This window comes from Cynara cardunculus (genome assembly GCF_001531365.2).
Source record: "Cynara cardunculus var. scolymus isolate 2C chromosome LG 3, CcrdV1, whole genome shotgun sequence".
Taxonomy (NCBI): Eukaryota; Viridiplantae; Streptophyta; class Magnoliopsida; order Asterales; family Asteraceae; genus Cynara; species Cynara cardunculus.
This window is the reverse complement of record NC_037530.1, coordinates 9,345,501-9,370,514: the sequence shown is the minus strand read 5'-3', so window position 1 is coordinate 9,370,514 and position 25,014 is coordinate 9,345,501. Positions and strand designations below refer to the sequence as shown.

Here is a 25,014-nt window from a genome sequence, read left to right as displayed (position 1 = left end):
ATTTTAATTGTCATATCTACCATTAATCATTATTTAAAATTAATATTTTTTTTTAACTCAAAAGTGGTTTTTATTAAACCTTTAATTATGAGCTAATATCAAACTATGTCTATAACAAACATTACAGATTTAACCACTTGGTTATGGTGCATCGGTTAAATCTTAAGGGATGCAGTAAAAATCTCATCTATTCCAGATTCAAATCTAGTCACTTTCAAAGTTCTTTGGAGGTTCACCTACGGTAACTTCAGGTCATTTATGGTCGCTCGAGGATTTGTCGGTGCAAGAACTATATACAAAAGTAGAGATTTTATAGCTTTTAGAATTAAAGTATAAACTTATCGTACCAATCCGTTTGAATCCTAGAACTATATGGAAAAGTAGATATTATAGAGCTTTTAGCACTATGCTAGAGGTAGTGATGGCCAAAAACCGGTCCCGGGTGAAGAATCTTGTAACCGGCTGTAACCGGCCCGGTCCCGGTTCCGGTAGAAATACTGAAGACCGGTCAATGCAACTCGTAACCGGTTATGGGATACCGGTCCCGGTCACAATCGGGCCTGATAAAAAAAATGTTTTTTTTGTTTTTGTTTTTTTCTTTGTTTTTTTAAATGATATATATTTTTAATATGTTATTAAATTTGTTTTATGATAAATACGTTTAAAAATACATTTTAAAAATACGGGTCACTCAAATACACTTTAAAAATACGTTTTATTATAATTAAAATTACATTATGTTACTAAAATTTATTATAAAATTATTTGAAAATACATTTATTCATCAATTTTCATCGGTATCCCATGTCGGATTAATTTGAAGTGTTTCGTTCTCTTGAATTCTTCTAATAGCCTCTTGGTCATCAAGGTTATCAATGTCGAGCTCCTCATCATCGTCATATTGTGAGTAAGTGCCATCGGTATCGGTAGTTGGCGGCGTGCTTAGTTCCATGGAGATTTCATTTTCTTCCAGATTTTCTTCCACTGTTTCAATCTCCATATCTAACAGTCGTGTGTTGAATCTTATTAACGCTATCCAAATAATCCTTCAAGCAGATGCAACACTCCACAGACTCCGGGCTTAGTCTTGTCTGACGTATCAAAATGATCCTGCCACTAAGAGAAAAAGCAGACTCTGAAGCTACGGTACTAGCTTGGATTGTTAGTACATCACGTGCGATGCACGCCAAAATCGGGAATTGAAGGTTGTTTTTTGTTTCCAAAAATCTAACCGGTCCCGGTCCCAAAAAAAGGCCAAAATCAGTAACCGGTTCATAACCGCCGGTCTCGGTTCCGGTCCTCCGGCGGTCCCGGGCCGGTTTGGCCATCACTATAGCCCAGAGGTAAAAAGAGAGACGTATTATTTTAATCGTTTACACTGATGACATTTATTGTGTTATAATTTTTTATACAGTTCTTTTAAAATGCATTGGAATGATAAATTTATAAAAAATTTATAACAATGACCGACTAAGATATATCCACGACAACCATATCCTTAAGATACAATCGTGTATAATCATAACAACTGATTATTTAATTATTAACGACATCCTACTTTTATGATATTCATTGCAGATAATCTCCAAAACTGGAGATTAGAATGGTGAAATATCCTTTCACTAGTGTAAACTGTAACCGATTAAAAAGAGTTATGAGGCTCATCAAAGATGCATAATATCCACCCCCGGTATTATGGATATTAAAATAGCGAATGCAAAAAGCAAGAGTAAAAAATATAGAGATCATGTCACTCCAAATGGCCCTCATACAATTCAGTTTGTTATTTGTGAATTCGTATTAACCACAACCATAATAATTATTAAGGATGACATCCCCTAGGTAGCATTTGGTATGCAGACATGATTGGACATGACAGAATTGGACATGACAAGATGGTAGGACGGGATAGGACTGGACAGAGTAAGAGTATGTCTGGTGTTTGATATGACAAGGATTGGTTGGGACAGAACCAAACAAACTACCCTATAAGTTGTTTGATGACTTTAAATATTATATAATAGTTATAATTAGCATAAATAAAGTAAATAATTAAAGAATTTAATTTATATATATATATATATATATATATATATTTGTACACAATTTTCATATAAATGAATACATACATATATAATGGTACCAAATTTGAATGAAAATTTTGATATAATTAATGGTAGTAATGGTGGTGGTGGAATTGGTTTTGGTTATGGTGGAGGTGGTGGTGGCCGACGGTAGTAGTGGCAATGGGCGGTGGTGGTCGATGGCCGACGGTGGTTATGGAGGTAGAAGCAGTAGTGATTGGTGGACGACAGTAGTTATAGAGGATATGAAGATGGTGGTGGTGGTGGTGGTGGTGGTGGTGGTGGTGCTGGCAGTTGACAACGGTGGAGGAGGTAGTCGTGGCTGATGTAGTGAAGATACTAGTGGTGATGGTTATGGTGGAGGTGAGGTGGCAATGAATGGTGGTGGCCGATGGTGGTCGTGGAGGTCTTGGAGGAGGTTGTTGCAGTAGAGAAAGAGTTGAAGGTGACCAATGGTGGTAGTGGTGGTGGCAACGGACGGTGGTGGACGGTAGCCGATGGTGGTTTTAGAGTTGGCAAGAAACAGTGGTGGTCAGTGGTCGACGGTGGTAGTATTTGTGGTAATGGGTGGTGGTGGTCGGTGGCCGATGGTGATTGTAAAGGTGGCAATGGACGGCGATGAAAGAGGTTGTTCTAGTAGAGGATGAGTTGGAGCCTTGGAGGTGGCGAATAACGATAGTGGTGGTGGCAATGGGTGGTGGTCGGTGGTCGACTATAGTAGAGGTGGTGATGAACTTGGTGGACGGTGGTTGTGGAGGAGGTGGAGGATGTAATTGTAGTGGGAGAGGAGGTAGAGGTGGCCGCCGGTGACCGCCAATGGTGGCAGCGGCCGAAACTAGCGGTGATGACCATTAAAACAAATACCATATTAAAGTTATATATATCAAACTATGATAGATTAATAATATTTTAGTTTATGTCTAATTTTTGTCCCATAAATAGGTGGAACAAGAAAAAGCCTCTTTTTATCTCATGCTGTTCCACCTTGTCCCAGTTGTGTCCCTGTCCCATGTCACACCAAACGTAAGACAATGAGTTATGTCCCGTCCCATATACCAAATGCAGCCTTATTGACATCCATAGTGCATTGACAATAACAAATCGTTTGCAGTTTTTACCTTTGACAGGATATTCTGGGTCACCAAATCTCTTGTTTTTTTAATTTATATGTTTAAATTTCAATGATTCACATACAAACCTTTATTTCTTCTCTCTTGTTTGAGCCTCCCACTAACCAATCTTCGATTTGGTTCTCATGAGCCAAGTCCTAATGGTTCAGAAACCAATTCGATCCTTCCAGAAACCGATTCAGACCTTAACCAAAAACTAGGACCAATCTGGACCCAACATGCTACAACAATCCTAATCGTTCATCGGATCCTTACGAGTAACGGGGCTCAATTCTGTTTTCGTTTATAAAAGCCCATCGTCGCTTACGTAGAAGCAAGTTCGCACATCTGGATCTTTAAAAATCGGTCCTAGCCTATCGGTCCCGATCCTTTTCATTACAGATTCGGTCCTCGGTACTTGTGTGCTGACCGTGCATCTCTATAAAAATTTTAAAAAAAAATCATACATAATACGTAGGCAAATTGCAAAATGAAGTACATATTATGTGCTTAATTTTCTGTTTCCAGCAACCATTTTCTCGTGCGATCATCGATCCCACAATCATCATCACACCATGTTTAGCGACGTAAATAAGGTGCGTTTTTGGGAATACAAAGGTTACTAAACCATATGGAATAATTATCAACATTTTTACACCAACCTTACTACTACGACTACGACTACTAACTAACCATTTCCAGACATCTTTACAGCCCAAATGGGCAGAGTCTGGTAGTAAATATATATATGTCTTAGGCTTATTGTATAAAGAATATATCTCTTCATTATGCATTTCACAATGTAAAGAATAAATGTTCAACTTACCCCCCATCACCAAAATCATGCTGCTGCAGATCTTGTATCTTCATGATCGTCAAGATTTAGAAGTTGAAGCAGTTTTGTCCATGATTCTGGGATTCCTCCCGGAAGATCAAACTCCAACAGCTTTCCTCGCCTGCGATAGAACTCTTCAACCGGACGGCTCTGTAGGTATAATACTATTAGGTAGCATGAAGTTTATGGGTAAAGCACCGACAGGAACTACTAATATTGTGTGTATTTATATGCATATAATAACATAGTATTTTACCCTGAGGGGTAGTTTAACTGGTAAGACCCGTAAGAGTTACCTGAGGGTTTGCCTATGGGATTAGTTAGAGGTTGGCCCGGACACCCATGGTTACCGTATAACTATGTATTTATGTTTTGCTAGGCACGAACCCATAAGTTTATACGGTACTCTAGGACTCCATTATAAGGCCAAGGAATCAGGGTCCTTTCTAATAATAGAGTTGAGGATGTGAAGGCAGGGCTGGATTTTAGAAGACCAGAGAGGGTGCACCGATAGCGGTGGAAAAAAATTTAGGGGTCTTAAAGTGCACCCGCTTTAAATTGATGTGTTCTCTCCTGAGTTAAACAAAAAGTGAGCCTAATAGCAGTGTCATCGCATGTCACATTATAGGTTGCAAGTTCGAATCCTTTTAGTTCTCATTTCATTTTTTGGTTACAAATGGAGAAAAAATAACACTTCTTTGTCGTTTTCAATGGAACTGTATTTTTATAATTAATTTTTGTTTTATTTTACATTATGCTAATTAATTTATGGCCCCGCTTGGATTATTTTTTCTGGATTCGCCTACAAGGGAAATGATAAGACAAGATGCATCCTGAACTGAAAACTTATCAAGCTTCTGCACTCATTCATCCCCAAACATGTATAAATAAGAGAGCTTCACTTTCTCTCCTATTTGAACTAAGATATCTATTGTTGATCTAGACGCCCTCGCCCTTATACCTGGTGTGAATTAAGGAAGCATTGTGTCTCTGGTCCCATTACGTGCAGGTCATTCAAAATTAAAACAGCTCCACAAACACAAGGAAGAGGATTATCACCAACATTAACAATAATCACTTGATATACTGTAGAAACAGATCAGAAATATTCATTCTGGTGTCCATTATCAAAAATAGATAGTTATAGTTTATTATATTTCCAATATTTAAGGGTTGATGAGATGTACCTCTATCATTAAGGGTACAATTTCATTCAGATAACTAAAAAGTGTAATAATTACTCATTTCAAGGTGTTTTGCTTTTTTATCGTGGACATTTATTTTAGGACGGAGGGAGTATACTCCTAGGGAAAAAAATCAAATCATATGATCGATGTTGACATATTAGCAAAGTGTAAAAGAACCCACAAACCTTCTCATTGTATACACGGAGACGTTCTTTCACAACTTCTTCAGTGTCATCAGACCGCGTAATAAGTTTTGATGCACAATTTGCAGGTGGAAGAAGGGGAGGCATGTACATTGCAGGGTTTCCATCATCAGCCTTAATGTCAATGCAAGCAACATTGTAGTTCCCACCACATTGGCTGCAAGTCCTTCTCCCGAGGCATTTTGCAAGCAATGCCTCTTCTCGGAGCTTCAGATTAATCACTAGGTCGATGTTTGTTACACCCTCAAGTATTTCCTGAAAATTTATAAAGCAAATAAGACAATTGAAAAGATCATCAAAGTAGCATGGAGAAGATAGCAGCCAGGACATGTAGATGTCAAATAGTACTGACATACAATATGGTAACAGTCCTCGTGCTTATTTATTTTTATTGGGACCCGTGTCCAGGCCAGCCCCTGACGATAACAGCCAGGATAATCCCCAGTGGCCCTGTGGAGACTCGAACTGGCAACGTATGGGGAAGAGCCCCAAGACGAACCCTTTATTTGCCGGTTGAGCTGGCCCTCAAGTTCCCTTCTACTTGGACTTGTTGCAATTGAAGTTGGCAATTTGGCATTGTGCTAACATGCAATTCTACTGGTCGTAATTTGTAAACCACATGCGAGACCAACTCGAAGCATGGAGACCTAAATTTTATAATAGAAGAATGAACCAACAATTGAAGGAGGAGGATTAAAAGAGACATTTTTTTTTTTTACTATCGTGGTCTATGGCCCTTTTGCCGAATTACTTCATGGCCCCGATGCATAGCACCCACTCAACATGAACCAAACAAACTTTAGGTCGTCTGACCAGCATGCGTAGCACATGTGGATTTGAACCTAAGACCTGCGATACACAAACCCCAAACCTTGCCCGCTAGTCAACCCTTGAGTTATTAAAAGAAGTTAAATGATGAACTTATCTGCTATTCAGCAATGTTTTCATGAAACTTATGACATCATTCCTTTTTATAGTTCTTCAAATACTAGTTGATTAAGTACTCGAGTTTACATCAGGATGGGCTGGCACAAGATGCAGAAAGTTGAATCTTTCTGAAGTTCTTTACACAAGGTTTCGTTTATTAGTTTACATCATCACTCAAGTGATTGCTACTGCAAAAATATATCCTTTACCAATTACATAACCAAATATTCCCAATCCCGGCAACTAAGTTGACAAAAATGTGAACAGGAAAGGATAAGGGTTGAGGTTTTAAGCTGTAAAAGAGGATGTCACTTTCTACAAATAGCACCAATAATTAGTATCAGGTAAGTGCCAATCCAATAGAGATAGACTTCATAATCACTTTTTATTATTTGAGTTACTTGTTCATCTAGAAATAATATGTGATAGAAACAACTGATTTGTGGAGCTCCTAGGGGAAAGGGTAAATGAAGATGTTGAAGTTAGAAATCTATAATTAAAAGTAAAAAAAAAATAGACTGATGTCTCCCAGGCTGATGCCACTCTGGTTAGATGGGACCACTCTTCCGACTGAACATATATCAAATAGTTAGAGATGGCATTAGAAAGATCAACAATGACATGTATGAGAAACATTTTACACAAACATTTTGGTCTTCTACATGCTACTATTGTGATCGAAACTGTTAGAATGGCTACCGGATGCAATGCATCTGTTACTCCATGTGGACCCAATATATAACAAATAGGTATGCTAACAAAATGGAGTACCACAAATTTTATTTGATATAGACTTGATTTTATCCCCCGATGAAGGGATTCATACAAAAGATAGGCATACTAAAATGATTTGTACTCCACCAATTTTACTCGATATAGACTTCATTTTATCCCCCAATGAAAGATCAAACTGAAACCCCGTGTATTCTTCATCAACTATGCTGTTATAGCGGTGAAAATTCAAAATTGCGGTCGGGACCGATATTTGAAATAGCGGTTATAGCGGTGGTATAGCGGTCCAAAAATAGCGGTTCATATAATATTTCTTAGAATTATATATATAATATGCCTACATAAACATATCATTTGCAAAATAGGAAAAGTGTTCATAAACGAGCTAGAAGTTGGAAACAGAAGCTGGAAGTCTGGAAACAGAAGCTGAGAGACTGAGACTCGTTGGTCGTGGTCGTCTAAAGCAGATGAGATTGCCGAACAGAGCCCAGAAGAACAGATAGTCAAAAACAGGTTGTCAATAGAGAAACCTAGTTCTTCCAACTTGTGTTAATGGATTAAACTTAGGAAAAATAAAGCCCAAAAAAAAGACGGGAAATAAAGCCCAACTATCTAAAAACAGAGGCTGAAAATAAAGCCCAACCCCCCCCCCCCCCCCAAGAAAAAAGGTAACGTTAATATCGAACGCAACTGACCCTAAATATCGGTCAAAATTGCAGTTAATTGCGCCGGTAATTGCGCCACCGCAATTTAAACCGCAATATGACCACCGTTATTTTGCTAATGTCCGCTATCCGAGATATCGCCACAATTAACAGCATAGTTCATCAATGGTAAAGTCATACCATTAGTGAATCAGCAAGGAGTTGATTTAACAGGAAAGAAGTTAAACACGAACCGTCAACACTGACGCCAAAATACAGCAGTTTGAAAATGCCTTTCAGCAGTTCAACAATATGCTTGAGAGGCTTCTTGTAGTGTAGCTTGCCTCTTTGTTCCAGGAGCTGCAGATCTGAGACATCCTAAATAGCTTTTGTCTATTGCACAAAGAAGATGACCACCATTTGGACAAAGGGCTATCATGTTCAGCTAAATTTCTTTAGGCCAGGAAGAAAGATGAGGTGTAAAAAGAACTCGCAGTTGGTTATCTTCTCTAACCAAAGGGTACATACTGGTTCAGCCAAAATGAATATCTCTTGGTGGGAGTGACCATTTGCTTAGAGAGTACAGAAGACACAAGCTTGGATGAAGTTAAGACATATCTGATGTCTAGCAGTCTCAGAGTGGGATCTTTCTTACAGGTAAAATAATTCTCGCCCAACTTCTTTCTTTAGGAGCTGTCTCCACATGAGAAAGTCCCATGCAGAAACTCCATTACTAATCTACAGAGTTAAATTAACAAAAAGAAGGGAAGTCAATTGGAAGAAGGGTCAAAACGAAATATATATATATATATATACACACACACACACACATTTGCTCTACTTTTGGCAAAGAGGTACCTTCAACAGCTTGTTAACCTACTAATTTAAACTTAATCGAACGCAGGGTAACTTCAAGATGCTTGCAGAAGGTCAAAAGAGCCAATGAACTGTGTGGTCCTAATTATCTTGGATATAACAATTAAATCTTATATAAGATCAGCGGGATCATAAGAACCCACATGCCTTAGTATAAATTCCCTACTTTCCAATAACTGAAATAGAAGAAGATTTGAATGCAAAGTAAAAATGAAGCAAAATCAAAAAAATCCTTTTTTCCTTCAAATATTGACCTTAAGAAGTCCAATGTAATGTAGAACATGTAAGAGGCAGCATATGCCTACAATACAAGAGAGTAACACCAGAATGACTTCAAGGACCCAATAAGACAATAATTTGATAGCAAGTCGTAAGTTAGAAGGAGGGTGATAAATACACTCTAGCATATAGCTCCTCACCTGTGTCCCAAACTAACAAGTAACCAGTATAATAAATGTTTCAGGTTTTACCAAGATGTATTGGCATCACAAACGTCTTTTATAGTGATATAGATTGCTGTTGCAAGCTATCAAGCAATACCATACTTCTTGTAGCCTTGCCATATGTGAATGATCAAACAACCATGTCACTTATACTCCTATAAGTTTTCTCATACCATGGTTAGAAACACCTTTGGCCCAATTAGTCATGGGATCCATGCAAAGCCCCTTCCTCTAAGAAGCTAACCACACAGGTGAGATTCGAACATAAAACTTGTGATACACAACTCTCAAGCCTTAACATTAGGTCTCTAAGAAGTTAATAGTACATGTGGGATTTGAGACTAAAATTGATCCTCTATTCAGCAAAATAAGTTACCACCTTCCCATTGGTTATGTGATACAAATGCTGACTTATTGGTATCTAATAACAAAAGGCCCAAAATTGTACATGTCTATTCTAGAAGGACAAGAGGGGTATATCAGGAAAGTGGCTAACAAGTCTGTTCAGAGGAGAGAGAGAAGAATAAATAGAATAGGTAATGACGTTGTCAGGCATGTTATGAGATTTTTCTTTGATTTTGGCTCTCAGCTTTCTGCTGTCGAGAGAGGGAGTTTTCCCTGGAATTGTTGGTTCTTATTTCTCCATTAATACAAGTTCCCTATTCCTTCTCCATTTCATCTACTGTTATTATTATTCTATTTCCTGTTCTTCATCACTGGTCCGACCTACCGACGACCTGCCGTCGACTGTTTCTTTCTCTGTATCTGCTTCAGTTTTCATGGAGACTCGTTCCGTTCAAAATTGCATTAAGCAACATGAGGAGCATATTCAGCGACTTCAATCTGATGTTGCTGATATCAAATTGTCTCTCCAAGCTTTGGAGGCTGATCGAATCGAATCTGGGGAATTTCGTCCGATCGTGTTGAATGGGATGAAACAGCAGGGCACACAACATCCTAATTTCGATTCGAGTGGTGGATCCGGGTTGGGACATCAGTCGTCGACCACGTTTTTCAATACGGGGGTGGCTGCTGGGTGTGTGGATGGTGATCATACGTCCCCTACAGCTAACGTTGGGTTGTCGTGGGCGGTGAAGAAGGTCAAGCTCCCTGAGTTTCACGGGAGGGTGGCTCCAGAAAGCTAAGTTGTATTTCGACATTAACGGTACTCCTCCTCATTTACGTATTCAGTTGGCTCCATAAGCATGGGGGGTGTTGCTCAACACTGGTTTACAATTGTTCAACAAGTTCATGAATCATTGACTTGGGAGCAATTTCAATTAGAACTTTTACAGAGGTTTAGTGGGTTAGAAATTCAGAACCCTTATGAACAATTAGCAACCATTAAACAAACCTCATCGATTCATGACTATATCGATGATTTTGAGTATTTGTTGTCATTGGTTCCATGTTTACCGGAATCTCAGGCGCTGGGTTATTTTGTGGCCGGCCTCCGTGACGAGGTAAAACGATGGGTTCGTCTGCATCGTCCGGTCTCTCGCTTGGATGCTATGTATTTGGCCAAGGATGTGGAGGAGATGCTAAGGCCGTCGTCTGGCGGAATTTCTCAATTTCGTTTCCGTTACCAACAACAAGGTGGACCGGCGAGTGTCTTCATTGGATCGTTTGTTGGATCGTAGTGACTCTTGTGCGTTAATCTCCCCTAAATCTGGAACTGGGCTTGTTCGTGTTGAGCCCAATCGTTCTTCTAACCTTACTCGCCATTCAGGATCGGGCCCATCTGATGTTTCACACACTTTTCACCGTGATCGAGGTGTTCGTTCTCTTACGCGTACGGAGTGGGAGGAGAGACGGAAAAAGGGCCTGTGTTTCAGATGTGGACAGCAGTTCGGTCCGGCAAGTTATGTGTTCTACTTCTGGGCGATGATGAGTACGATGAGGACGAGGGCACACAGTGCCGATTGGAGAGTCTTCAGGCGGATGAAGGGCCTGAATTAACTGATATTCCTCAGGGTTCTTGTTTGGTGTTAGAATTTTTTGGGGCTCATACTTCGATCTCTGGGGGAAAAACGTTGAAGCTCAAAGGCATCCTTGTTAACATTCCGGTGGTGGTTTTAGTTGACGGTGGCGCCACTCACAACTTTGTCTCTCACAAATTGGTTCACTCGTTGGGGTTGCCTATCACCTCCTTTGATGGAGTTCGCATTCAGCTGGGAGATGGTTACAAGGTTTTAACTACTCAACAGTGTTGCAATATCGCTGTTTCGTTGGGTACTTGCTCGTTCCTTATTAATGCTTTAGTTTTTGACACCGGTGATCTAGATATGGTGTTGGGAATGGAATGGTTGCAATCGTTAGGTGAGGTCACTCACAATTGGCAGAAATCTTGGATGCGTTTTCTGCACAACAGAGAGTGGGTCACTCTTCAAGGGGCTACTTCATCGCATCAACAGCAGGTTGCTTTTCAACAATGGTTATCTTGTCCTGATCATGTTCAATCTGGTAAACTCTCTCAATTTTTTTATGGCTCGGGCACCGGTTGGGTTATCTCTGTCTCAACAGAATTCCCTACAGAAGGTTTTGGACAACTGTAGTAGTGTCTTTCAAGCTTTGTCTAAGCTTCCCCCTACTCGTTCTCATTACTTATGAAACCTAATGAACCCATTTGTGTGCGCCCATACCGTTATCCTCATGCTCAGAAAGCCGAGATTGAGAGACAAGTTCAGGAATTATTATCTTTGGGGATGATTCGCCCAAGTAAAAGTGCTTTTTCTAGTCCCGTAATCTTGGTTCGAAAAAAAGATCAAACTTGGCGAATGTGCRTAGATTATAGAGCTCTTAATAAAGCCACGATTCCTGACAAGTTTCCTATTCCCATGGTGGAGGAACTCTTAGATGAATTACATGGAGCTCGATTTTTTTCCAAGTTGGATTTGAAATCGGGGTATAATCAGATTCGAATGCAAGCTGACAGCATTGAGAAAACAGCGTTTTGTACGCATGATGGGCATTATGAATATTTGGTAATGCCGTTTGGACTCGTGAACGCTCCTTCTACTTTCCAAGCCGTTATGAACGATATCTTTCGGCCCCTGTTACGACGGAAAGTAGTCATATTTTTTGATGATATTCTGATTTATAGTGCGAGTTGGGAGGCTCATCTTGAGGATTTGCAACTAGCCTTGAATGTTTTATTGCAGAATCAGTTCGTGGTGAACCAAAAGAAATGTTATTTCGGTCAAACCTCGGTGGAATATTTGGGTCACATAATTTCTGGAGAGGGGGTGTCTATGGATCCAAACAAAGTTGCAGCAGTGATGGAGTGGCCTGTTCCAAAACAAATTGAAGAGCTCCGAGGGTTTCTTGGTCTCACTGGTTACTACCGGAAATTTGTGAAACATTATGGGAGTATCGCTCGTCCTTTGACCGATTTAACAAAGAAAGACGCCTTTAGTTGGCATGCGGGAGCTCAACAGGCGTTCGATGCCTTAAAACACGCGTTAGTTTCGGCTCCAGTTTTGGCATTGCCTGATTTCACCCTTTCCTTTGTTGTGGAATGTGATGCATCGGGACGAGGTATCGGAGCGGTTTTGATGCAACAAGGGAAACCCATTGCCTATTATAGTAAGGTGTTAAGCGAACGGAATCTGGCCAAATCAGCATATGAAAGGGAGATTATGGCCTTGGTTTTAGCGGTGCAACATTGGCGTTCATATTTGTTGGGAACCACATTTGTGGTTTATACCGATCAGAAAAGTTTAAAGTTCCTATTACAGCAGCGGATCATCACTCCGGACCAGCAAAATTAGGTAGCTAAGTTGCTCGGTTACAACTTCGAAATTTTTTATAAGCCTGGTCGGGAAAATCGCGCTGCTGATGCGTTATCGCGTAAGAGGAGAGTTGTTGACTATTGTTTCAGAACCTTTATGGTTACAAGGTGCTAAAATGGTGGATGAAGCTAAAGCAGATGTCGGAATTCAATCTATTATCCAAGCTTGTTTGGATGGTTCTAATGTTCCTTCCGGATACACGGTTCGACAAGGAGTTTTGTATTACAAAAACCACTTGACCATAGCTCGTACCTCCAAATTTATTCCTGCGTTGTTACGTGAGTTTCACAACTCTGCATCGGGAGGGCATTCGGGGTACTATCGTACCTATCGAAGGTTAGCTGCAAATCTTTATTGGCCGGGAATGTTAAAGGATGTCAAGAAGTTCATACGGGAGTGTGATATGTGTCAACGTTGCAAGACGAGTGCGACAGCCCCTGGTGGTCTTTTGCAGCCGTTGGACATTCCCGAAGCAATTTGGGAACATCTTTCTATGGATTTTATTTTGGTTCTACCAAAATCCAAAGGGTACGACGCTGTTTTGGTGGTGGTCGATAGGCTGTCAAAATATAGCCATTTTGTGTTGCTCAAACATCCGTACACCGCCAAACTTGTTGCTGAGATTTTCGTTAAAGAGGTGGTGCGTCATCACGGGATTCCGAAGTCAATAATCAGTGATCGTGACCCTTTGTTTATTAGCCGGTCTGGCAGGAAATTTTTCGAGCTCATGGCACAGAGTTACATATGAGTTCGGCTTACCATCCGGAGACAGATGGCCAAACGGAGGTAATTAATCGATGTTTGGAAACGTATTTACGTTGTTTCGCCACGGATCATCCTCGTAATTGGTCGGTGTGGATTCCTTGGGCTGAATTTTGGTATAATTCGACGTTTCATGGTTCTACCGGAATAACACCGTTTGAAATTGTGTATGGGAGGAAACCTCCGTCAGTTATTCATTTTATTCCAGGCGAAGTTCGGGTTCAAACGGTTGCACAAGAGTTACAGGATCGTGATGAAGCCTTAAAGCAGTTGAAGCAACACCTATTACAGGCTCAGTCGGCAATGAAGGAACAGGCTGATAAAAAACGAAAGGATGTTAATTTTTCCATTGGAGAATGGGTGGATGTTAAGCTAAAACCTTATCGCTAGACCTCTGTTGTAAGTCGCATTTACCCAAAACTTTCAGCCAAGTTTTTTGGACCTTTTTAAGATTGTGGGTAAATTGGGTCCAGTGGCTTATAAACTGGATTTGCCCCCCCCCCCACCTCTAAGATTCATCCAGTGTTCCACGTGTCTCTTCTCAAGAAAGCCGTTTCGGTGCCGGTCGAACAGAGTTTGCCACCAGAATTAGAGTTGAGTACAGCTGATATGTTATCTCCAGCAGCAGTTTTAGCAAGACGTTCTGGTAATACCTTCCAGGAACCGGTGGAACAGTGGTTGATTCAATAGGCAGGACAATCGAAGGACGAGGCTACATGGGAAGATGCGGTGACCATTCGTAATCAATTTCCTGATGCAAGTCTTGAGGACAAGACTGTTTTAGAAGGGGGGAGTAATGATACAAATGCTGACTTATTGGTATCTAATAACAAAAGTCCCAAAATTGTACATGTCTATTCTAGAAGGACAAGAGGGGTAAATCAGGAAAGTGGCTAACAAGTCTGTTAGAGGAGAGAGAGAAGAATAAATAGAATAGGGAATGACGTTGTCAGGCATGTTATGAGATTTTTCTTTGATTTTGGCTCTCAGCTTTCTGCTGTCGAGAGAGGGAGTTTTCCCTAGAATTGTTGGTTCTTATTTCTCCATTAATACAAGTTCCCTATTCCTTCTCCATTTCATCTACTGTTATTATTATTCTATTTCCTGTTCTTCATCATTATGTAAATAGAAGAACAACCTCCCTTGTTAATCATCCAACTAAACCCCTTTTCACATGAACATCACAGCTGCATTTTCAGGATATACTCGCTATCAACATCAGGCACCCTGACAGTCCCATTCAGAATCACAGCGGATCTTCCGCTTCTCATCTTAAGATAAACAATTAAGCAATTTCAGAAAAAGAAAAGAAAGAACCTTCAGTAATAAATGTCATTTTCAGCAAACCCCTTATCAATTAAAAAAGTCACTTTCGGCCCTTGTGAGTAGAATGTCAATTTTAGCTAAAAAAGGTAAAAAGAAAACCTTATAGAAGCACATCTATGAGCTTTTGACTTCTGCTATCGTGTGAAGTGACTTTTCTAGAACATTTTCACTTACACTTGACACTACTTTTACGACTACAAATTGCAAGCAAGTTTCCACGAAGTCCTGTTCCTTTTCACTTCATCTTTATTTGTCAAGAGAAGGCAGAAAAAAGGAGAGACGTTTACTTGCATAAAAGCATGTTAATTCCTTCTTGCCTATATGTCCATCACAGTTATAGCAACATGGCTTTGGTTGATAAAAAATGTTTGGTGGTTAAACCCCCTTTATTAATAGATAAAAATGCCACACTTTTGGGGTAAACTAAAAAAATAAACTAAGCTAAAAGAACACCTTCTAGAAGCACATTTATGAGCTTCTAAGTTTTTAGTTATTGGTGGAATGTTTCCTAAAATATTTCCTTTTAAACTTAATGATGCTACTTTTATGAAACTAGCAATCTCAGGAAATATTGCCCAACTTCCCTGTTCTTTTAAAACTTTATCCTTATTTGTTAGTGAAAGTGACAAAAGAAGAGATCTTTACTTGTAGGCTATGCCAATCTGCCCTATGCCATGTGCTTGACAGAACAGAGGTAATTCAAGAGATTAAACAGAAGTAAGTTTGCTATGAACTCCCAAAACGTAGTGATCGATAACATTCAAAAAGAAAGCACGGCTTTAAATAGCCTACACAGGAAACAGAAAGCTGAAAAATAGGAACAAAAACAGGGCACAGATTCTACCCGACTAAGAACAATTCAAACAAAAAAATACTGCAATTGACTAGGCTTTAGAACCTATTATTAAGTAAAGACTAATTCTTTGATGACTACTTCCAATCAATTCCTCCCTTAAACTGGAAATGCTAAAGCATCCAGTTTAATCTTCTCTTGCTTGTACTCCAAGAAGATTTCGCAACTTAACAAAAGTCTCCAACTTCACCGGCTTTGTCATGATGTCTGCAACCTGGTCCTTAGTCCCGCAAAACACCAACTTCACAGCTTCTTGATTCGTAAGCTCACGCAAATAATGGTACCTTACATCGATATGTTTTGTCCTCCTGTGCATCACCGGATTTTTCGATAGATTAATAGAGGAACTATTATCACAAAATATCTCCAGACATTCACACTGCTTGAAATTTAGATGTTCAAGAAGTCCTTTCAGCCATACGCAGTGGCATGCACATGAAGTTCCAGCCACATACTCGGCTTCTGTTGACGAAAGAGTGACAATGGCTTGTTTTCTTGAACTCCAACATATTGCTGCATCACTTAATAAGAATACATATCCTGATGTGCTTTTTCTGTCTCCAGTGTCTCTTGCATAATCGCTATCGGTGTAAGCCTTTAGCTTCGAGTCAGATTCTCTTCTATAGAAAAGGCCAAAGTCTAGCGTACCTTTCAAATACCTTAGTACTCTTTTAGCTATCTGCATGTGTTCTTCTCTTGGTTTGGCCATGAAGCGAGATATTAGACACACTACATACATCATGTCAGGTCGTGTGGCTGTCAAATACATTAAGCTCCCTACGAGTTGCTTGTATAGAGTGCCATCCACTTCTTTTCCTCCCCCTTCCTTTGTGAGAATAGTTCCTGGAACAATGGGGTTCATGACAGGATTGCAATTCCACATTCCAAATCTCTCCAGCACCTCTTTAGCATATTTTCTTTGGCAGAGATGATTTCGTTAAAGCTTTGATGTACCTCTACACCAAGGAAGAATTTCATCATGCCTAGATCGGTCATCTCGAACTCCCGCTTCATTGAACTTTTAAACCCTTCACATAGCACAACATCATTTCCGGTATAGATTAGGTCATCAACATAAAGACTTACCATGATAAGCTTTTCTCCAACCTTTTTGGTGAATAATGTGTGATCATAGCTGTTTTTTGTAAATCCTTCTCGTGTGAAATAACCTTCAATCCGACTGAACCAGGCCCTAGGAGCCTGTTTCAACCCGTATAAAGCCTTTTTGAGCCGATAAACTTTGCTCTCCTCACCTTTCTTGGTAAAACCTTGTGGTTGGTCCACGTACACAACTTTGAGTGCTACGTATAAGAAAGCACTTTTTACGTCTAATTGGTAAATTTCCAACCTCTTTGTGCAGCTACAGCCAGAAGGGTTCGAATGGTATCCCACCGAGCTACCGGGGCAAAAACCTCGTCATAGTATATTCCTTCCTTTTGGGCGTACCCTTTTACAACTAGCCTTGCCTTGTGTTTATCAACCTCCCCATCTTCATTCAACTTAGTCTTAAAGACCCATTTAACTCCTATTGTTTTTGCACCAGCTGGTAGAACTACAAGTTCCCAAGTGTTATTTTTTTCAATGGCTAATAATTCGTTTTTCATTGCTTGCACCCATTTATCTTCTTTAACAGCTTCCTCAAAGCTAGTAGGGTCCCCATGAGAACTAAACATTACCATACCAGCCTCTTCATCTGAAAACTCTCCGCCACTTTCGTAGTCACGCATCCAAGTTGGTTCCTTTCGATTTCTCCTTCTACATCTGGTGATTCTATTTCTGATGGATTTTCATCAGAATTTGTTCGATCTGCTAGTGTTTCTTCTGCTCTAATCTCTTCATTATCAGCCCCTCGATCATGTTCTTCATCGATGGCTTCTTCATCATTTCCTTCGTACGTTGTTCCGTTATCTTCCCAAACTAGATTTTCAGATCTGGATTCTGCATCTTTCCCATTCCAATTCCATTTTGCTTCTTCAAATATGACATCCTGACTAATGATTATCTTCTTTAGGATCGGATCATATAGTCGGTATGCCTTTGATTCGGTGCTGACTCCAAGTAAGACGCACTTGTGACTTCTATCATCGAGTTTTTTTCTGCATTGTTCAGGTACATGTACATGTCCAATGCATCCGAACACCCTGAAATAATTAACATTGGGTTTCACCCCACTCCAACACTCTTCTGGCACCATATTGTTTACAGCATGTGTAAAGCTTCGGTTGAGTACATGGCACGTCCACTTAGCCGCTTCAGGCCAGAAATACTTTGGCATTCCCTTTTCTGTGAGCAAGCATCGAACCATATTCATCATGGTACGATTTCTTCTTTCTGCCACCCCGTTCTGTTGTGGAGTGTAAGCAGCCATCAACTGCCTCTTAATCCCATTTGTTTCGCAAAAGTGATTGAATGCACTTGAAGTGAACTCTCCTCCCCTGTCCGTTCTTAAACAACAAATGTAATTTCTTATTTCTTTCTCAACAAGGTTTTTGAAAGTTCTAAACATATCAAAAACCTCGTTTTTTTCAGAAAGAAGATATATCCAAGTCTTACGAGAAAAATCGTCCACAAAAACTAATATATACCTCTTGCCGCTTTGAGAAGTAGGAGATATAGGACCACATAAATCAGCGTGAATCAACTCGAGTTTCTTTGTAGCTCTCCATTGACTTTTTCTCGGTATGATCTCTCGATGTTGCTTACCGATGTTTGCACACTTCACAAACCTTTGTTTGCCCTTGCAATCTAGGTAACCCTCTCACCATTTGTTTGCATTGCATGGTCCTAATGAATTTGTGGTTCAGGTGCCCGTAATGCTTGTGCCAAAGGTTTGTTGTGTCCCGTTCGTCAACCTTTAAACATCTATCCGAGAGAGGCTTCATAACAGCCGACACCGCAAACATTCGGTTCATCGTTATCCTTGAGTTTAGAATCAACCCTCTTCGAGGATGGTAGATTCTGCATGCACCATCTTCAATTACAAAAGCTACACCCTTTTCTTGTAGTTGTCCAATGCTTAACAAATTGTTAGTTAACTCAGGAACAAAAAATACATCTGTTATTGTTTGGGTTATACCCTCAACCTCAAACCTGATGTTTCCCTTTCCCATAACAGCTAACCTGGAACTGTCGCCCAATTTTACTGTGTGTTTGAAACCTTCATCAATGTCAACAAACCAGTCTTTGTTGCCTGTCATATGGTTCGAACAACCAGAGTCAAGAAACCATATTTCCTTATTACCGTTCCCGTCAATTTCTGCATGGGCCATTAAAAGCAATTCTTCACTTTCATCAAACTCGACGTAGTTTGCACCCCTTTCAAGATTGGGACACTCATATTGAAAATGTCCTAACTTATGACACCGGTACCATTTGATGGTCGATCTAAACACTGGTCGTGTTCTTCCTCTTCCTCTTCCCCTTGAACTGCTACTGCCACCTCCTCTTGCAAAGCTGCCCCTTCCTCTACCATGTCCCAAGTTGGGTTTATACTCAACTTTTAATACTTGTTCGTCACCACTCTTACGTCGTACTTTCTGCTCATACACCAATAAAGAACTTTGTAACTCATCGACCGTTAATTGATCAATGTCTTTGGACTCTTCAATCGAACAAACAACAAAATTGAAATTCTCGGTTAATGTTCGAAGTATTTTTTTCAACGATCTTAACATCGTTCATGTCCTCTCCACAATTTCTCATATCATTTGCTGTGACCATTACTCTTCCAAAATAATCGGTCACCGACTCTCCCATCTTCATCTCCAAGGTTTCGAATTCCCTTCGAAGCCTCTGCAGTTGAGCCCGCTTCACCCTTGCGTTTCCTTGGTACTTCACTTTCATCGAATCCCATAGTTGTTTTGCAGTCTCCTTCTGAGTAATAGTCTTCAATATGGATTTGTCAATGGCCTGGAATAGATAGTTCCTTGCTTTAAGATCTTTGAGTTTTGCTTCATCCAATGCTTTCTGTTGTGCTGCTGGTAGTTGTACTCCAATTGTGGGTTCCTTGTAGCCCACTTCAATCACACACCAATATTCTTTTGAGCGAAGCAAATTCTCCATTAACAAGCTCCAATGATCGTAGTCCCCATCAAAGATAGGCACACATGGGGTTTGAAAATCTTTTGACTCAGCCGCCATCTCTCACACACGCTCGTGTTTCACTTCTTGAACTCTCACTTGTTTTAGTTACTGACTTCTGGACCTCTTGTATTTGCTCTGATACCACTTGACAGAACAGAGGTAATTCAAGAGATTAAACAGAAGTAAGTTTGCTATGAACTCCCAAAACGTAGTGATCGATAAMATTCWAAAAGAAAGCAYKGCTTTAAATAGCCTACACAGGAAACAGAAWGCTGAAAAATAGGAACAAAAACAGGGCACRGATTCTACCCGACTAAGAACAATTCAAACAAAAAACTACTGCAATTGACTAGGTTTTAGAACCTATGTAAAGACTAATTCTCTGATGACTACTTCCAATCAATGTGCACAACCCTAAAACTGTAAGCACAAACAATATGTGCATGAAAGCAAGTTATTTTTTTTCTTTTCCTGAATATACATCATGTGATCATGGTTATAGCAACATGATTACCTAGCTTTCACAACACAACCTTCTTCGTCAATCAGACATGAACAACCCAAGAAAGTGACTTACATGTCTATGACTCAACTGTAGAGACTGAAAATGCTCACCGCTTGTCTTATAGTCCGAGGGAACCCATCAAGAATGAAACCTGATTCGCCTTTGGCTTCGCCGGCTTCAAGACGCTGGGACAATAAATTAATTATAATCTCGTCTGAAACCAGCTTTCCTTGGTTAACTATCTCCGCAAGCTGTAAAAGGAAATTTAAAAAAAGACATAAGTGAACTACAAAATGCAGCATATAAACTGATACGCAAGAGCATAATTCAGAAATCACTGCCAATTCCTAATATCCTCTAACAAACACAAATCACACACAGAATGCAAATACTAGCATCCATGAAAGATCATACAATTGAGAATAATTAACTATTTAAGTCCGCTACTAAGGTGGTCCATGCAAAGCATGGGCATATGTTGTTCAGAACCTAATTGCATATCATCAGAAGAGAAAATAATCCCAATTTCCTATCTTCTCTTACTTCATGCTCAATTGTTAGTTTGTTACCCACAAGAAATTTGTATGAAGCAAGTAATCTGAACCCCCAAAAAATTTCTTGTATTGAAGACGAAGATAATCCTAAGCATTAAACATATGATATGAACTCATCAGTTAACACAAAACCTAATTTCGTACCTTCTCTTAGTTCTCTACAAATTTCCTCAGGGCTTAGTATAATAAACAAAGAAGACCTGAATAACCTAGGATGATTAACTAATTTAAAGCTATAAGTACCTCTAAAATTAGGCTTAATTCCCTACTTAACAAGCTTAAGAGTACAATATATTACCTGAGAAGAGAGGGGACCTTCTGAGGAGAGCTCGTCGCGAACGAGATCACCGGTGGCAATATGAGGAACACATAGGAGTTTGGATAGGCGGCTGGCGTAGGTGCCCTTTCCGACGCCAGGGCAGCCGAGAAACACCCACTGCACATTCCTTCCATCGGTGATCTTACCGAACGCCGGCAAGGGCTCTATGACGCCAATTTCCGAAGACGAAGGAGGCGATGATGTAGAATAGGATGAGCAAAAAGTTCGAATTGTGTAGAAAGTCGTGGTTCTGGGTCTGAGCAGGCGACCAAGAACCGCCATGGACGTAGGTAAAGCAGAAACACGCAGCAAGTGTGTGTGTGAAATCTAAAGAAGGGGTTTGTCTTGAGAAACCAGTAGGAACGTCATGCGATACCGACATCGATGCCCAAATCAACGTGCTTCAATTACATGAAAGCGAAATCAGGGGGCATAATTACACTTACGCCCCTCGTGTCGAAATCAGGGGGCATAATTACACTTACGCCCCTCGTCTCATGCCCACCGTCCACCCACAAAAAAACAACCCTCCACGTGTGTTTTAGTTTTTGTAATATGATGAAACAACAAAAAGAAATCCGTTTTCCTCTCAGAGACCGTTTATCAAACACTTATTCAGTAAGTGTTTATCAGTAAAATTTAATACTATTATTTATTTATTGAGTAAAATTTTAGTTCACAAAAACGACATCGTATGTAACAATTTACCCGGTAAGCGCTTACCGTGGTAAGAGTCTTCGTCCTTACTTACCGGGTAAGACTTTTGGTTTTTGTCTCGTTCTTACCGGATAAGATTCTTGATCCTTATTATATTCATCCACTTAGATAATGTGACTTAGTAAGCGTTTACCCAGGTAAGACTTTAGTAAACGGCCCCTTACTTTGTTGTCACGTATCATTAGAAGGTTGTTCGAAAATGTGGAACATTCTAGATTAATTAAGAGGATAAATGTGGAACATTCTAGATCAATTAAGAGGGTAAATATGGAATATTCTAGATCAATTAAGAGGATGGAAGGTGACTCTTGTTGAATCGGACTCTGGGACCCTGGTATTACAATGATGAACTCGTGAGGAGTCGGACATCGAAACCTTTGTATTGAGGTTTTGGCTTAGTAGAGTTGATACTAAGTCATCGGTGGTATTTTGGAGGTGAACTCGTGTGGAGTTGGCCCCCAAGACCATAGGCTTGTAGGTGTGACTCTATGGTGTGTAAGTAGGCACTAAGGATGGAGGTACTGCGGAGATGACCTCATGTGGGGTCGGGCTCCAAGACCTTAGGTATTGTGGTGGAAACTTAAGAGGTGTTAGACGTCGAAAATGGGTCTTCCCCTTTATCAAAAGGTGTTGTTTCAGATATAGAGTTTATGCATGTTTTCGGTGTCGTTTTAGGGTATGGAGTGTTATTCATAATTGGTGGTTTCAGATATTAAACCTTATTCACGTATTGGTGTTTTGCTAAATAGGGTTTTATCCATGTTCCAGTATATGAATATTAAACTTTATTCACGTTTTTTATGAGCATTAAACTTTAGTTTTATATTAAATTGGGGATTTGTTCACCAAGTTTTCATCGTAAAAATGGTGGGTTTTAGGAAAAATGTTGTTTTATATTAAATACATTTTATTTGGGAAATTGTATGCTTTCAGTTTTACTATTTTATATTGAAGATGAAAATTGTTTGACCTCAACAAGCATTAAGTCTAACACTGTTTATTGTCGGCATGTGTATCAAGTCCTCAACAGGCATTGTTATTGGGTTTTAGAACGTTCGTTAATAACCTAGACTTGTGTGAGGTTTGGTTTATTAATTGTTAATGATAAATCTTAGATTGCCATTATATGTAATAAAATACTGACCTTCAGAAATGAATTTACTATGTATCTGATGTGTTAAGATTTTGTAAACTAATCACTCATCAAAAAAATTGGTGTGTTACAGATGTAAAACTGCTATTGATCAGTGTTTACTCACTGATGCAACCCATTAATGTTAATAATCCCTAACTGATAGGAAAGTGGCATTAACGTCTTATAACTTCACAACAACCGCTAGTGACTTTCGGTACCTGTCTACCTTTAAGAGGTATTATCATTCTCGTTTTTACAAATCACAAGACATACGAACATCTACGTGTGTTTGCTCTTAATTTATACCAAAACCTTGAGTCTGAATCTAGATTTTTCCTCGAGTGAATTTCGTGTAACCCAAGGCAAATTAAGGGTAGAAATATTATTTAAGAAAAGTGATTTCCTACACAATCTCATGCTCGATGTCCAGTATCCAAGTCTGTTTCTTTGATATCTCACAAGACCCAATTTACGATTTCTAACAACTAGCTGAATGTAATTCAACTAGCAGCCACATAAAGGCAATTGAAAGAAATATCATTAGGAAGAGCAGGAATCAAAGAATCAAGACACGACTATGATCCTAACAAATCATCTCAAACAACAACCAACATAAATTTGGAGTTAATTCACATGTGAATCCCTTGCTCTGTGAACTTGTGTTTGGTGTGAAGAAGAGAAGAATGTAATGGCGAGAAAAGTTAGGTTAGACCATCGAATACAATAATTTGTAAGCTAATTGGTAACATATCACATATGCATCACGTACTTGTATTCAATTGATTTGGTATTAGAACATGATATAGATTTTCGTCTGCAGATCAACATAAAGAATATGGAGTCAACCGTCCCCCAGTCAAAAGCTAAAAAAGTTCCTATTTTTATCTGATATTCATTATTCCCTTATTTCTCCTGAGTCCCAACCTTGATCACCAAAAATCTTGGGACCTGCAATTGATACTAACTAGTGTTATACCCGTCCGTTGGTCGGTTATAAAAATGTATGCAACATCACTTTATTATGAGCATGTAACCAAATTCTTTTTATGAACATTAAAAAGATGATCCACATTCAATAATTAAAAAATGGATCTCATTTTCAATACCCAACAATTAATAAGACAATTCATGATACGACAACTCAGGATCAACACCATTTTCAGCACCTAAGTGCCCTCGTCACTGGTGAAGAAAAAAAATCAACATACCTCGTCACAACAATTCAAATAAAACTAAAAAAAATTGTAATGCCCTCAATTTTTTTGAGAAACGTTACGTAATCTAAAACGAATTCCTAAATAAATACTCCAAAAAAATGACAGCTAAATTAAAATCGTGTAAACCGTTTTAAAACGGAAGTCTTTGCATCAACCAAAAATTAACTTAAGTTCTAACTCCGCTCATACCAGACTAAGTTATAAATGATTGACACATAATTGTCTAGACAAAAGCCTAAATATAAAATGATAATAGGCAACTCTCTAAGCGTGTCTTTTGCCCTTATCTGTAACACCCTCATTTCAATTACAAGGTGCCACGTAATAAAATAAAATAAACTCCAAATTCTAGCGGCTAATAAAGTCTTATCGCATCGGAAGTCTTACAATAATTTAATCGTAAATACATATCTCAAAATTAACCCATCCCATATCGGGTTACATTACACATAAATTCAATTAAACTACTTGATTTTATAATTTATAACTCGAATAAAAGTTCTATTTCCTACGCGGAACCTTTGTCCTTTTTCGTTCTTGAATACCCAGCTCCTGAGATGCACACTAATAGTCAGCTTTATAAAGCTCGGTGAGTTCATGGTTTTCATGCACAATCATACATTTCACATCATGCATAAAATAAGCAATACCCGAAATAAATTAACATGCACATTTGTTTCAAACCCTTTTAAAATAATAATGAGATCTCTTA

At 39.3% G+C, this 25,014-nt stretch overlaps 1 protein-coding gene across 1 annotated transcript; it reads right to left on the bottom strand.

Moving 5' to 3' along the window:
• Window positions 1–3,801: 3,801 nt before the first annotated feature.
• On the bottom strand, window positions 3,802–21,567 carry LOC112508499 (probable adenylate kinase 6, chloroplastic). The gene is made up of 4 exons (XM_025113127.1): window positions 21,213–21,567; window positions 20,471–20,611; window positions 5,401–5,673; window positions 3,802–4,178 (listed from the first exon to the last, which is right to left on the bottom strand). The coding sequence occupies exons 1-4, from the start codon at window positions 21,513–21,515 to the stop codon at window positions 4,035–4,037; spliced, it is 861 nt and encodes a 286-aa protein (XP_024968895.1). The 5' UTR covers window positions 21,516–21,567; the 3' UTR covers window positions 3,802–4,034.
• Window positions 21,568–25,014: the final 3,447 nt, after the last annotated feature.